Here is a 14225-nt window from a genome sequence, read left to right on the forward strand (position 1 = left end):
AATTAATTGGTAAACGTCACAAAACGATTTATTTTTCAGATGTTTTATACGCAGTAAATGAATTAAAAATAACATTAACAACAATAAACATTTCAGATATTTTTTTATAGCCACATACTGTACCTTCATTCCAAGGCTATATTATAAGATTTTCAGCACATTTTAGAAAAAAAAAAAAAAAAAAAACTATGAAACACAAAACAATTCACAACACGACAATACAAATAACACAAAATATAGCCCACAAATATTGTTTGACCAACAAAAATTACTATGAAATAAATAAATAAAATATAAAATTACCACTTCTAAAGCAAACATACACATTTTTGTCATTAGACTTATTTTTAAACTCAAAACAAATGCTAACCTAAAAATGGTAACATCTAAATTAGCCAACGCTATTAGAAAAACTAATTCCATTATTTAGCATCACTGATATTATTTAGCATGCTTTAATGGGTTAATTCAAGTAATCGCTCTTTAAGGTAACAATTGCTGGTTTTTCATTCATACACTAACAAGTGACAAATGTAAATGACACACAGTTACGTAGCAAACAGCAAAGAATCGAATTATCAACGAATGTGTTGTGAGGCAAGATGTTCAATGACGGAGAAGGAGGGGGTCAGTTTGACGTCAGTCAAGAGACATTATCTCTATAAATAAAGGGGAAAGAAAGCTACAGATGGAAGTAAGTGAGCACTCCCAAGAGAGCACAATAAGATACCTTCATCTGTCCCGTGCGCGCGTCATCTGAATATGCCGAATTCAAGCAGCTCCACATCTTCCACGAAGAGCATCCGGAGAGCTGCGTCTGAACTCGAGCGCTCGGACTCTATCACGGTAAGAACCTTTAACTTCATTGTGCGCTCCTCTTAAATAGCTTTAGAATGAAGGACAAGAAAGCAAGAAAGCAAGAATAACATTTGACATTTCCTTCTCGTCAATCTTTGTAATAAAATTGAGATGCGTTTACGCATTAAACTTCATGGGAGTTTGGTCATGAAAATCTACACTGTCTACTATTACATTCATTAATCTATACAGATGGGCAGATTTTGACACTTAAGACTCACTTTAAAATGTATGAATTTCATTTTTATCAGAAAACAAGATACCAAACCAAGTGTCATTTATTTATCAGTTAAAAAAAAAAAATAATGACAAATGTTTATAAATGGAATTATACATTATATTATACAAACATATTAATATATATATATATATATATATATATATATATATTATACATTGTTATTATATATATATATATATATATTATTTAAAACTGAGAAAACCTACAGAGTGGCATTTAAGAAGTTAGTTCTGAGAAAAAACATTCGTCCAGCATTTGTTTGCAGATGCCAGTTAGTTTGGTATTATCTGATGCAATTAAATTAATAAATTTCATTAACTTAATTAATAATTTGAGAAATAATATAATTAACTTCTACTTCTCGCATATTGAGTAATGTGTAGATGCACCTCCATCTATACCGTTTTGCTGTGAGTAAATAGAATCTCCGTTGAGAATTACGCACAGCATTGCGCGGTTATTAGTAAACGCAAACGCTTTGAAAATATAGTCTATAAGTGGCTGTAACATTGGCTCAAGAGCAAATGATTAAGTCTGAGCTATATGGCAGGTTTACATACACTGCATTGAAGTTCTTATGCGCTTTTGGAGATGTAAATCACCTCCATCCGATGTCCAACAGGTAAGCAGGTCTACGTAATTATTTATAGATTAGATGCATCTTAAAAATGAATAGACATGAATGTGTCGTCTTCAATGAAGTGCGGTGTTGTCTTCGAACAGTCTCAGAAGTTTGTGGGAAGGCGGCAGAGTTTGATCGAGGACGCGCGTAAGGAGCGCGAGGCGGCGGCGGCGGCAGCGGAGGTAGCGGGACTCAACGAGCAGATCGTGTTTGAGGAGAGCGATGGAAAAGCCTTGCTCAGTCTCTTCTTCTCTCTGAGGATATCAAAGAGCCCAGCGCTGTCCCGCACTCTCAAGGTTTTTGAGGTAAGGCAGATCATGGGATTTGTTTTTTTCGCAACATTTTTTAGACCAGATATCGTGAAGAAAGAAACGCTAAAAGATGGATTTTGAAAATATAGAATCCTAATGGACACAAATAAGAATCCATTGTGAATCAATTAAGATCCTGAAAAACAGCGATTTGGGGTTCTTATTCTCGCGTTAGATCCTTTAGGACTATTTCAAATTATGATGTTTCAAATTTAGTTAGGCTACCGGTACTTTTTTTTCAGTACTACTTAGTCTTTGTTTTGAAATATAAAATATTAGTTATTCGTCAATTAGGTTAAATATCAGACTAAATTATTTGCAAAATGTACGGTACATTGACATGAGTTACAAAACTAGAAAACCCCAAATCTTTGTTTAAAATTGTCTACATTTAATCTAAATATGTTTTTCTTCATATATATGTTCTTGAGGAACAACAAAATGCAAAAATGTTTCAAATTAAATGATCTACTTATTAATGTATGACATTATTTTATATGTAATAATATAATAATATATCAATATTATGACATTTATTTATTCGTATTTAAATTGCTAATTCATTCGAAAATCAAATGTTATAAATAGTTTTGGTCGCACTTTAGTTTGTGGAACATATTCACTATTAAATACTTCTTTTGCCTCAATAAACTCTTAATTACTGCTTATTAATAGTTAGTAATGTAATTGTTAAGTTTAGATATTGGGTAAGATTAAGGGATAGAATATGAACATGCAGAATAAGGCATTAATATGTGCTTTATAAGTACTAATAAAGAGCCAATATTCTAGTGACATGCAAGCTAATAAGCAACTATCAATGGTGAGAATTGGTCATCGTTTTCATTGTACATTTGAGAGTTCACCAGATTTTTTCACTTTCTTAATGGCATTGCCACAATATGTGCATTCATTTTCTTTGGGGTTTTATTGTAATGTTCAACTACTGAACACCACAGACATTTGAAGCCAAGATCCACCATCTTGAGACCAGACCCAGCCGAAAACCAAAGGACGGCTTGGAGGATCTGGAGTATTATGTTCAGTGTGAGGTGCACCTGTCAGACGTCAGCACGCTGGTCAGCTCTCTGAAGAGGAGTGCAGAGGACGTCAAAACCACAAAAGAGGTCAAATGTGCGTCTATTAATACGTACGGTTGCTATGTTTTTCTTTTCCTTATTTGAATGTCATTTACAGTACTTTCCATGAACGCTTAGTACTTTTGTCGTTCTTCAGTTCATTGGTTTCCCAGAAAAATCGCTGAATTGGATAGATGCCATCATCTTGTCACCAAATATGATCCCGATCTGGATCAGGATCATCCAGTAAGTGTTGGAATGGTTCCTCCAATATAACTACATTTGATTACCCAAATTCTGTCATGTATTTCTTATATACGTTTTTTTATGTCTTTGCAGGGATTCACAGACCCTGTTTACAGGAAACGACGGAAGATGATTGGAGAAATTGCCTTTAAATATAAACAGTATGTTGCAACAGTGTTTATGTGTTTATGTTTGCCTCTCTGGACATGTAGGCGCAGATATTTGACTGACACTTGTCTCTTCCCAGAGGAGAATCGATTCCTAGAGTTGAGTATACGGAAGAGGAGATCGGAACATGGTGCGTTGTGCTGAAATAAACAACCTATCCTTGATGAACAAATTAGTTCAAATTTCTCACATGCAACCAAATGTGTGCAGGCGAGAAGTGTACTCCACCCTCAGAGATCTGTACACGACCCACGCCTGTAGTGAACACTTAGAGGCTTTCCAGTTGCTGGAGAAACACTGTGGCTACAGTCCCGATAACATCCCTCAGCTGGAGGATGTGTCCCGCTTCTTAAAAGGTACAAATCAAATTATCGCACAGCTAGACAACAGTGCAACCCGTGCATCATTCAACATGCTGTTGAATATAACAAATCATGTTTGGTTATTAGTGACAGAAAACACTAGCAATATGTTAAGCGTTTCGGAAAACACCTCAGCAACCACCTAGAATACCTTAGCAACCACATTGCCATGCCACAGCAACCACCCTGCAACACCCTGGCAACCACCTATAAGTCAACACTAACACCCATAGCAACTCCATAGCAATGCATTAGAAAACAACCTAGCAGGGACGTGCACAGGAATTTTGTGGGGCAGTTGCTCTGACCTGAAAAAGAGACACAACCCCCCCACCCCCCAACCCCCCCCCCCCCCCCCCACCCCCCCCCCCCCCCCCAAAAAAACTCACGGGCTATATGAAGGAATATATTAAATTGAATTTTGCCCATACAAATTGCCTTATCTGATCGTGTTTATGTCCAAACGCAATGCCTCATATTATGGTCTTATTATTATTTATAAAGATTGCAAAACGTCAGAGATGACAGGTTTATGATATACAACTTTGTAAACAGTATACAAAATGTATTAACAATATGTTAAATGTCACCAAAATACACATGAGAAAAAGATTTCCTCATATTATTGTTTATTGTCTTTTTTAATTATTATTATTTATTTATTTTTTAATTTGAAAATAAATAATCTGGATTGAATTGACAGATGGGGAAAAACTCGCTTCTAATAAAAAAAAAAACCGCTTAGATTTCGGGAAAAAATACAATCCTTTTTTAACCTTTTGGCTTCCCGTACATTCAATTGTGCTTTTTGCTCGAATTCAGTTCTGATGGTACGTATGGTAACTGGGCAACTACGCATGATTTGTAGTATGATTGCGTAAAGGGAACAGGAATTCCGGTAGGGAACAGAATCGACTGCTAAACCCAGTGCCGATCCTGACCTCCCTGGGGCCCTAAGCAAAATTCTGCTAAGGGGCCCTCTACCTGACCCGTGATGTCATGAGCTATGTAAACCATTTGCCATTGCCACAGTCACACCTGACACTTCAGTGCTCCCATACAATCCTCCCTCCTTTAAACAAAACAGTCAAAGAATAAGTACAACAAAGAACAGAATGAAGTTCCAACAAACAATATTTATTGAATAGAGTATTTTCTATAGAATGTTAAGATAACAAGTGAATATTATTAAGTAAGTGAATATTAACGTAAACATAAATAAGAAGAAAATAATAAATTATAACCCTGAGCTTTGGCTTTTGGGATTAACTTTGGTTCTCTCTACAGCCTGGGCATTTTCGGCATCAGTATGATTTTTTTTTTTTTATTATGCATGTTGAAGCCATTCTTGATTTATGGTTATTATTTACTGAGGGATGTGCATCCATATTGACCAGTATGTCCAGCTAATCAACATTTTAAATTCAATATAGCCTATAAATCAATAGTCAATCAATGTCAAATTGTCAATACATTGCTTTCTATCTTGCATAATTAGTGTAGTTGTTTAGAGTTTTTAACACTGAGACTAGATAATCAGTGTCTTGTTTTAAAAGTATAATGTGTACTTTGATTGGGAGTGCCATCATTCACGTGCATATATTGTACAGTATGTCTGGTCTCCACATATTTCTGCTTGAAAAATGCGCGTTTCATTTCATGCACGCGCATTTGAACGCACGATAACACACGCGACGCGGTTATGTTTTCCGAGCTGCAGTAAACAAACACCGTTGCACTTTGTCGTTTATCAAAAACAAACGTAATAAATAATTGTATTTTACTCTCACTTTTGTCAGGCACAAAGTGATGCAAGAGATGCACTGCCTGCCCAGCTAGGTTAGCAAGACCGAAAAACATCAAACTTTGCTAACATCAAACTTAGAGAGGAGAGAACACAAGTTTACCTGATTGTTGTTCCCGCAATTCACTCTCATGGTTTTTTTCTTCTTCCTCTTTTCGTGACCAGAAGGATAGTTTCGCTTCATTTTGCCATGGATGTTGTACACATTAATTGACGCGCTATGACACGAGATGGAGGCGGGGCCTTAAGTAATTTGCGTGGCCCTACGCCGGTCGCGTGCAGTCTATGGTCGCGTGCAGCGCTACAGCCATGTAAACAGTTTGCCCTTCCCTTACTGACTTTCACTTTCGGTGCCCGAATGGAAGTGAATGAGGCTTTGCGATTTTATTTTTTTTAATTATTTTTTTAATATAGGCCTACGTGAAATTCTGCATCCATTGTACCATTTTTTTTTCTTTTTTTTTTCGGTAGGGCAACCTGAGTCGAGAAGGGCATATGGGCAGTTGCCCGGGCAACCTGAGCAACCCCCCTGTGCACGTCCCTGCAACCTAGTAACCCAGACAGTAACATAGTGTCGGCCCAGATCTGGCCCACATCTGGAATGTGTGGATTCCACATTTACCAGATGTGGGCCGGATTTGGGTCGACACTATGTTGCTGTCTGGCAATGCTAAAAACGTCCACCTACAACACCCTAGCTACCACATATCCATAGGCCAATAATTCACACTGCACCGACAGACACAGACCAACGGCAAGAGTCACCAGATCACAGCACGTCACTTCTCAGATAGTCTAATTCTGATTCAACATGTTCAATTGCTGGAAACAAGCTCGTGACCAAGTGACCGCATGTCCTGATTTTGCCGACTTAGCCGATAGCCGATTTGGTGCTTTCCTGGGTCAACATATTTTGTTGATCCTGGCACAACATTCCTGTCCCAAAAATGTAGTCCTAACCCTATCCCTACCCCTAACCCTAACCCTGCCCATAACTTATGCCTAAAATCATAGGGAAATGATAGGTGAACAACACTGATCTAGAAGGATGTAACCCTGGTTGTAATCCTAAACTTGACATAAACCGTAAACTTGTCCCTCAAATCTGATTGATTGACTGGAATGTTGTACCAGGATCAACTAAGATACAGGATCCAGGAACATGCTATACTTGGCGATATCAGGTTATGTGTCAGTTGCCGTCTGTAGGTGCGTTGTGAATTAGCCTTTAGAGACCACCCAGAGCATCCACATAGCAACACCCTTGCAACCCACCCTGAGAATCCTTTGAACCACCCAAATAGCAATGTGTTAGCATTCTCCTTGTACAGTAATAGTGTGCAACAGTGCCCGCACCCTTTTTTATCTGCGCTGGTTCCGGAAGTTTTTTGTTTTTTTCAAATCATTTTTCCAATAGGGATTTAAAAAAAGTTTTTGTTAAAGAGTTATAAGCAATGAACCAAACCAACCAGCTATGGTATATATACACTCACCGGCCACTTTATTAGGTACACCTGTCCAACTGCTCGTTAACACTTAATTTCTAAGCAGCCAATCACATGGCGGCAACTCAGTGCATTTAGGCATGTAGACATGGTCAAGACAATCTCCTGCAGTTCAAACCGAGCATCAGTATGGGGAAGAAAGTTGATTTGAGTGACTTTGAACGTGGCATGATTGTTGGTGCCAGAAGGGCTGGTCTGAGTATTTCAGAAACTGCTAATCTACTGGGATTTTCACGCACAACCATCTCTAGGGTTTACAGAGAATGGTCCGAAAAAGAAAAAAACATCCAGTGAGCGGCAGTTCTGTGGGCGGAAATGCCTTGTTGATGCCAGAGGTCAGAGAAGAATGGCCAGACTGGTTCGAGCTGATAGAAGGGCAACAGTGACTGAAATAACCACTCGTTACAACCGAGGTATGCAGCAAAGCATTTGTGAAGCCACAACACGCACAACCTTGAGGCGGATGGGCTACAACAGCAGAAGACTCCACCGGGTACCACTCATCTCCACTACAAATAGGAAAAAGAGGCTACAATTTGCAAGAGCTCACCAAAATTGAACAGTTGAAGACTGGAAAAATGTTGCCTGGTCTGATGAGTCTCGATTTCTGTTGAGACATTCAGATGTTAGAGTCAGAATTTGGCGTAAACAGAATGAGAACATGGAACCATCATGCCTTGTTACCACTGTGCAGGCTGGTGGTGGTGGTGTAATGGTGTGGGGGATGTTTTCCTGGCACACTTTAGGCCCCTTAGTGCCAATTGGGCATCGTTTAAATGCCACGGCCTACCTGAGCATTGTTTCTGACCATGTCCATCCCTTTATGGCCACCATGTACCCATCCTCTGATGGCTACTTCCACCATTTCACAAAGCTCTAATCATTTCAAATTGGTTTCTTGAACATGACAATGAGTTCACTGTACTAAAATGGCCTCCACAGTCACCAGATCTCAACCCAATAGATCATCTTTGGGATGTGGTGGAACGGGAGATTCGCATCATGGATGTGCAGCCGACAAATCTGCGGCAACTGTGTGATGCCATCATGTCAATATGGACCAAACTCCCTGAGGAATGCTTCCAGCACCTTGTTGAATCTATGCCACGAAGAATTGAGGCAGTTCTGAAGGCAAAAGGGGGTCCAACCCGTTACTAGCATGGGGTACCTAATAAAGTGGCCGGTGAGTGTATATGATATATATGTATATTTATAAAAATAACAATATATTTTAAGTTCATTGAAAAATATCCATATATACTAACATTTAAGTATTTTGAGAGTGTAGGAGACAGACTTGATGACATCATTTGCAATGCTTCATGGGAGTGGGTGGAGATCTTTTGGCACGTGTCGCTTGTTTCGACTCTCTGATTGATGTAATCTTCTGTACAGCATCATGGGTAATGCAGTTTTTCACCAGAAATTCCGCTGTTAAGCATGATTATTTAAAAAAAAAAAGCTGAAATATTTTGGCAAATAACATTGATTAACAACTTTGTAGCTCACAGTAGATCTGTCTTTAAAGGGTTATAAGTTATCGTTCAAAATCAATTTCCCTACGGAGAACATGGAGTTCTTACATCCGGAACCCGACTGTTGCACAGTTGCCGGATCAACTACTCAGAGCACCCTTGCAACCACATAGCCCATAGCGACCACCCAGATCATCCTCATAGCAACTCCCTAGCAACCACCCAGAGCACCCTAGAAACTGCATAACAATGCCATAGTAACCACTCAGAACACCTGGATAGCAATGTCATAACAATCACCTAGATCACCCTAGCAACCACCTAGATAACCCTAGCAACCACATAGCAACACCTTGGCAACCACCCAGAACTTCCTCACAACCACTGAGAACACCTTGGCAACCTCGTAGGCATTTCACAGCAATCACCCAGCAACTACACACCAAAACCCTGGCAAACACTCAGGAAACCTTAGCAACTCCATAACATTGTGCTAGCAAACACCTAGTAATGCCATAGCAATCACCTAAAACACATTAGCAACCAATATATAAACTACCCAAAACATCCACATAGAAACGCCCTAGCAACAACCCAAAATACCCTAGGAATGGCATAGCATGGCAATACCATACCACTCAGAACACCTGCATAGAAATCACCTAGGACACTCTAGCAACAGCATAGCAACACCCTAGCAACCAGACAGGAGGATGGTGATGAGTTTGGCACAGTCAAGCACCTCTCTCTCTCTCTCTCTCTCTCTCTCTCTCTCTCTCTCTAATGTATAAAGAGCGCACAGGTTTCCAGCTGAGGCCAGTGGCAGGTCTCCTCTCCGCACGAGACTTTTTGGCCAGCTTGGCCTTCCGTGTGTTCCAGTGCACGCAGTACATCCGGCACGCTTCCTCCCCCATGCACTCGCCTGAACCGTAAGAGACTTACTGTCACACATTTTACATTTATGAAGACACTTCCTGTTTATTAAGCATTTGATTTACATCCTGACTGCCTAGTACACGGTGAAACACTGCAACCTAATAAAATTGTATGTCAAATAAAATAAACGAGCTTGTAGTGAAAAAGTAGTTCAATATAGTACTTATTACAGAAATAATACTTTTAAAAATAATATACTTAAGTGCAAACTGATTGCAATGTTTTTGGACACTTAACTGCATGTACACTGAACAGAATTATAAACGCAACACTTTTGTTTTTGCCCCCATTTTTCATGAGCTGAACTCAAAGATCTAAGACTTTTTCTGTGTACACAAAAGGCCCATTTCTCTCAAATATTGTTCACAAATCTGTCTAAATCTGTGTTAGTGAGCACTTCTACTTTGCCGAGATAATCCATCCACCTCACAGGTGTGGCATATCAAGATGCTGATTAGACAGCATGATAATTGCACAGGTGTGCCTTAGGGCTGGCCACAATTAAAGCTGTGAAGAGAACACCTCTCCAAAGTGCCAGACGCCATCGAATGTGAGCATTTGCCCACTCAAGTCGTTTACGATGACGAACTGCAGTCAGGTCGAGACCCCGATGAGGTCGACGAGTATGCAGATGAGCTTCCCTGAGACGGTTTCTGACAGTTTGTGCAGAAATTCTTTGGTTATGCAAACCGATTGTTGAAGAAGTTGTCCGGGTGGCTGGTCTCAGACGATCTTGGAGGTGAATGCTGGATGTGGAGGTCCTGGGCTGGTGTGGTTACACATGGTCTGCGGTTGTGTGGCCGGTTGGATGTACTGCCAAATTCTCTGAAACGCCTTTGGAGACGGCTTATGGTAGAGAAATGAACATTCAATTCACGGGCAACAGCTCTGGTGGACATTCCTGCAGTCAGCATGAATGAATGTGTTTGGGATGCTCTGGATCGGCGTATACGACAGCGTGTTCCAGGTCCTGCCTATATCCAGCAACTTTCCACAGCCATTGAAGAGGAGTGGACCGTCATTCCACAGGCCACAATCAACAACCTTTTCTTTTCTTTTTTTTTGGGAAAAAAATAAAAAAATAAAATACAGTAAAACTTTTATAGTGGCCAGTCTAAGGCACACCTGTGCGATGATCATACTGTCTAATCAGCATCTTGATATGCCACACCTGTGAGGTGGATGGATTATCTCGGCAAAGGAGAAGTGCTCACTAACACAGATTTAGACAGATTTGTGAACAATATTTGAGAGAAATAGGCCTTTTGTGTACATAGAAAAAGTCTCAGATCTTTGAGTTCAGCTCAAGAAAAAAGGGGGCAAAACCAAAAGTGTTGCGTTTATAATTTCTTTCAGTGTAATTACAATTTAATTAACATATTACACTTAAAATGTTTAACTTAAATGTGATTAGCTAAACTTTAGAGATTTTCCATGTGCCCTGATAAAAATGATTATGTGGTAAGTACATAAACAAATACTACAGAAATTTACAGAAATTTCTACCTGAACAAGTTATTTAAAAAAAAGTACATTTTACTTATTGTTTTTCCATGTGGTTAGTATATATTTGTACATTGTATACATTGCATTATATAAATACTGCAGCCCTTGCTGAAGTGCACTTAATTGTTTTAAATATTCACTTGCAGCATACTTCAAATCTTAAAAGTATTTGTAAACAACTGTACTTGCAGATAATATAATATTAATGAAATAAAAGGCCTCTTAAATGTACTTAAAGAGAGAAGACATCCAGGACTGTTACTTAACACTCTTAAGTACACAATTAAAAAGTGCACTTTGTAGCAATGTCAAATTAAAACTTTTACTTTAAAGTACATTTTAAAATCATTGTTTTAATAATCTTTTGTCATTCTTTGAAGAATAATGTTACACTTTATTTGATAACACTTAATTTAACAGTGTCCTTGTTACATATGTTACATGCGCTTACCAATACCAATAACAGTAAATTATGCATAATTACATGCAACTAACCCTCAAACAACTACTAATCCTACCCTAACCCTATAGCAAGTACATGTAGTTAATTAATATTACTCAGTACTTAAATATATAATTACACTGTAACAATGACACCTTAAAATTAAGTGTAACCGTAGGGGTCTTTGTTACAGTGTAATTATATGTATAACTACAGTAAGTACATGTAACAAGGACAATGTACAATAGTATTACTAAGAACACAAATTCTGATGTGTTGACTGACATAATAAAGCATATGTATCTAATTATAAAACTGCGTGTGTGGTTAACTTATACATTTAAAACACATAACTTACAAGAAATTACATTAAAGTTCATTTTAGTTCATCATAAATGCTTGTCAATACATTTTGGCAGTACACTTTATTTCAAAGATAATAGAAGTAATGATGAAAATTACATATAACGATATTCTTAAGTCCTACTTAAGTGGGTAAAAAAAATTAAAGTCTGCTTTAATGAAAATGTTTGCACAGTATAGTCACAAATAATCATAATTATTTTGTATCTTTTCCGTTCCAGGGATTGTGTTCATGAACTTCTTGGACATGTGCCGATATTGGCTGATAGAACATTTGCACAGTTTTCTCAGGTAAAAAAAAAAAAAAAAAAAAGATTTATGTACAAATCCCATATTTCCTTACATCTTTGATCTTGGATCTATGTCCTGAAATCTCTCTGTTTTCTCAGAGTATTGGTCTGGCCTCTCTTGGAGCTTCTGAGGAAGATATTGAGAAACTGTCAACAGTGAGTACAACGCATCTCATCAAACTCTGCTGCTGTACACTAGAAACCCTGAATGTGTTTGTTCTGAATGTGTCTTCCAGCTGTACTGGTTCACGGTGGAGTTCGGACTGTGTAAGCAAGGAGGGAAGATCAAAGCGTATGGAGCAGGACTGCTGTCGTCTTTCGGAGAGCTGGTGGTTGGTGGCGTTTATCGAATGAATAGTTTTGACTGCTTTTTATGATGAATGCATTTGACATTTAATGTTGCCCAATGTTTTCTCAGCATTCTCTCTCAGATGAGCCAGAGAGACGGGAATTCGACCCGGACATTGTGGCTGTTCAGCCGTACCAAGACCAGACGTACCAACCCGTCTATTTTGTGTCGGAGAGCTTCATAGTTGCCACAGAGAAACTGAGGTGAGCTGCATCAAAAATACTCTGTTGCTGTCAGTGCTGTAGGTTTGGCCATCATATCATTTACTATGAATGAAAATAAGTTTTCAAAAGTGTAAATAAACGTTTTTAAAATGATTATAGTGGTCCATACATTTTTTTTTTATTTGTCAAATAATATCTACTGTTACTTATTTATTTTTTATTTATAAAACAATTTTACATAATGCATTTTTGACAACAAAATATATAACAGCGAATAATTACATTCTCTGTAATGAAAAATTAAATGAATGAATGAAAATAAATAAATATATATATTTTTAATTTGTGTCAAACTAAGTAATTAAATTAGTCAATAAAACAAATGCTCACAAATAAAATAAAAATAGGATATTACATACGTACATTTGCATTGTTTTTGTCTTTATTTTTTTGCAATCAAGTAATTTACTTTTTTTTATAAAAAAATTAATCAAAAACTTTTTCATTAAAAAGTTCATGGACATGTAATGCATTAAATAAATAAATAAATAAATGTATTTATTTATTTATTGCATTACATGTCCATGAACTTTTTAATGAACAGATATTTTCACCAAAATTAAGACTTTTGGTTAAAACATTAATGAAAATATAAGGCAAATTGCATATTTATGACACATTTTAAATGAATGCTAATTAATATTTGAAATAGTTTTAGATTACATATAGCACCACACGACATGCCGACTTTTATTCATTCATTCAGCTTATTTTACTCTATAAAAACTTAACTTAGCCTAGTCAGAACTTATAAAATCTAGCAAGTATTGACTAATAAAAGAAGGAATTTACTGCATACATTTTCATGTAATTTATTGTCTTAACTATTTGCTGTTAAATCATTTCAGGTGTTTATAACAACAATAATGAAACTTTTTTTTTTTTTAACAACAGAGCGTACGTGACCCGCATCAAGAGACCATTTTCTGTGCGGTTCGACCCGTACACAGACGGCATAGAAGTGCTGGACAACCCTCTGAAGATCCAGCAGGGGCTGGAGACCATTAAAGACGAGCTGAAGATCCTCACGGATGCCCTGAATGTGTTGGCTTGATTCTGTCTCCAGGAGCCGAACGACTCTCCTGTTCCTCTCTGCTTCACATGTGACGTCTCATCGTTATGCTGTGCGTCTACGTCTACATCTGCTGCTATACTGACGTCGTTGCTTTTAAAACAGCCTCAAAACTTCATGTTGGAACTCTATACCAGAAACCTTAAAGCAGGGGTCTCAAACTCAACTTAACTGGGGGCCGCTGGAGGTAGAGTCGGGGTCAGGCGGGGCCGCATCAAGTATTCCACAAAAAATAGTATTCAAGTATTCCAAAAAAGGAGCACAACTGATCCAATCTTCTCAATATTTATTATTAACGTTTCTTCTGAACTGTTCCTCTGAATTTGAACATTCCTTTCTGTACATGATTGGTTCTTCATGAGCTGTCCTTCT

At 37.9% G+C, this 14225-nt stretch overlaps 1 protein-coding gene across 2 annotated transcripts; it reads left to right on the forward strand.

The window, feature by feature from the left end:
* Window positions 1–638: 638 nt before the first annotated feature.
* th (tyrosine hydroxylase) lies at window positions 639–13984 on the forward strand. 2 transcript variants are annotated; one of them, XM_056252095.1, is made up of 14 exons: window positions 639–846; window positions 1650–1721; window positions 1823–2026; window positions 2992–3166; window positions 3269–3357; window positions 3451–3518; window positions 3605–3655; window positions 3736–3881; window positions 9465–9600; window positions 12140–12209; window positions 12308–12364; window positions 12445–12540; window positions 12627–12760; window positions 13676–13984. In XM_056252095.1, exons 1-14 carry the CDS (start codon window positions 763–765, stop codon window positions 13833–13835), a joined length of 1542 nt encoding a protein of 513 aa, XP_056108070.1. In that variant the 5' UTR covers window positions 639–762; the 3' UTR covers window positions 13836–13984. The 2 variants fall into 2 exon arrangements, with proteins under 2 accessions (XP_056108070.1, XP_056108071.1); XM_056252096.1 differs by lacking the exon at window positions 1650–1721 and having other exon boundaries at window positions 643–846; window positions 13676–13982.
* Window positions 13985–14225: the final 241 nt, after the last annotated feature.

Source organism: Rhinichthys klamathensis, unplaced genomic scaffold, assembly GCF_029890125.1.
Source record: "Rhinichthys klamathensis goyatoka isolate OS25496 unplaced genomic scaffold, OSU_Roscu_1.1 h1tg000092l_1, whole genome shotgun sequence".
Classification (NCBI taxonomy): Eukaryota; Metazoa; Chordata; class Actinopteri; order Cypriniformes; family Leuciscidae; genus Rhinichthys; species Rhinichthys klamathensis.

Coding starts and splice junctions, on each gene's coding strand:
- th (XM_056252095.1), top strand. CDS start 763: ATGCCGAATTCAAGCAGCTCCACATCTTCCACGAAGAGCATCCGGAGA. Junction 2,027..2,991: donor GCACTCTCAAGGTTTTTGAG/GTAAGGCAGATC, acceptor TGAACACCACAG/ACATTTGAAGCCAAGATCCA. Junction 12,210..12,307: donor CATTTGCACAGTTTTCTCAG/GTAAAAAAAAAA, acceptor CTGTTTTCTCAG/AGTATTGGTCTGGCCTCTCT.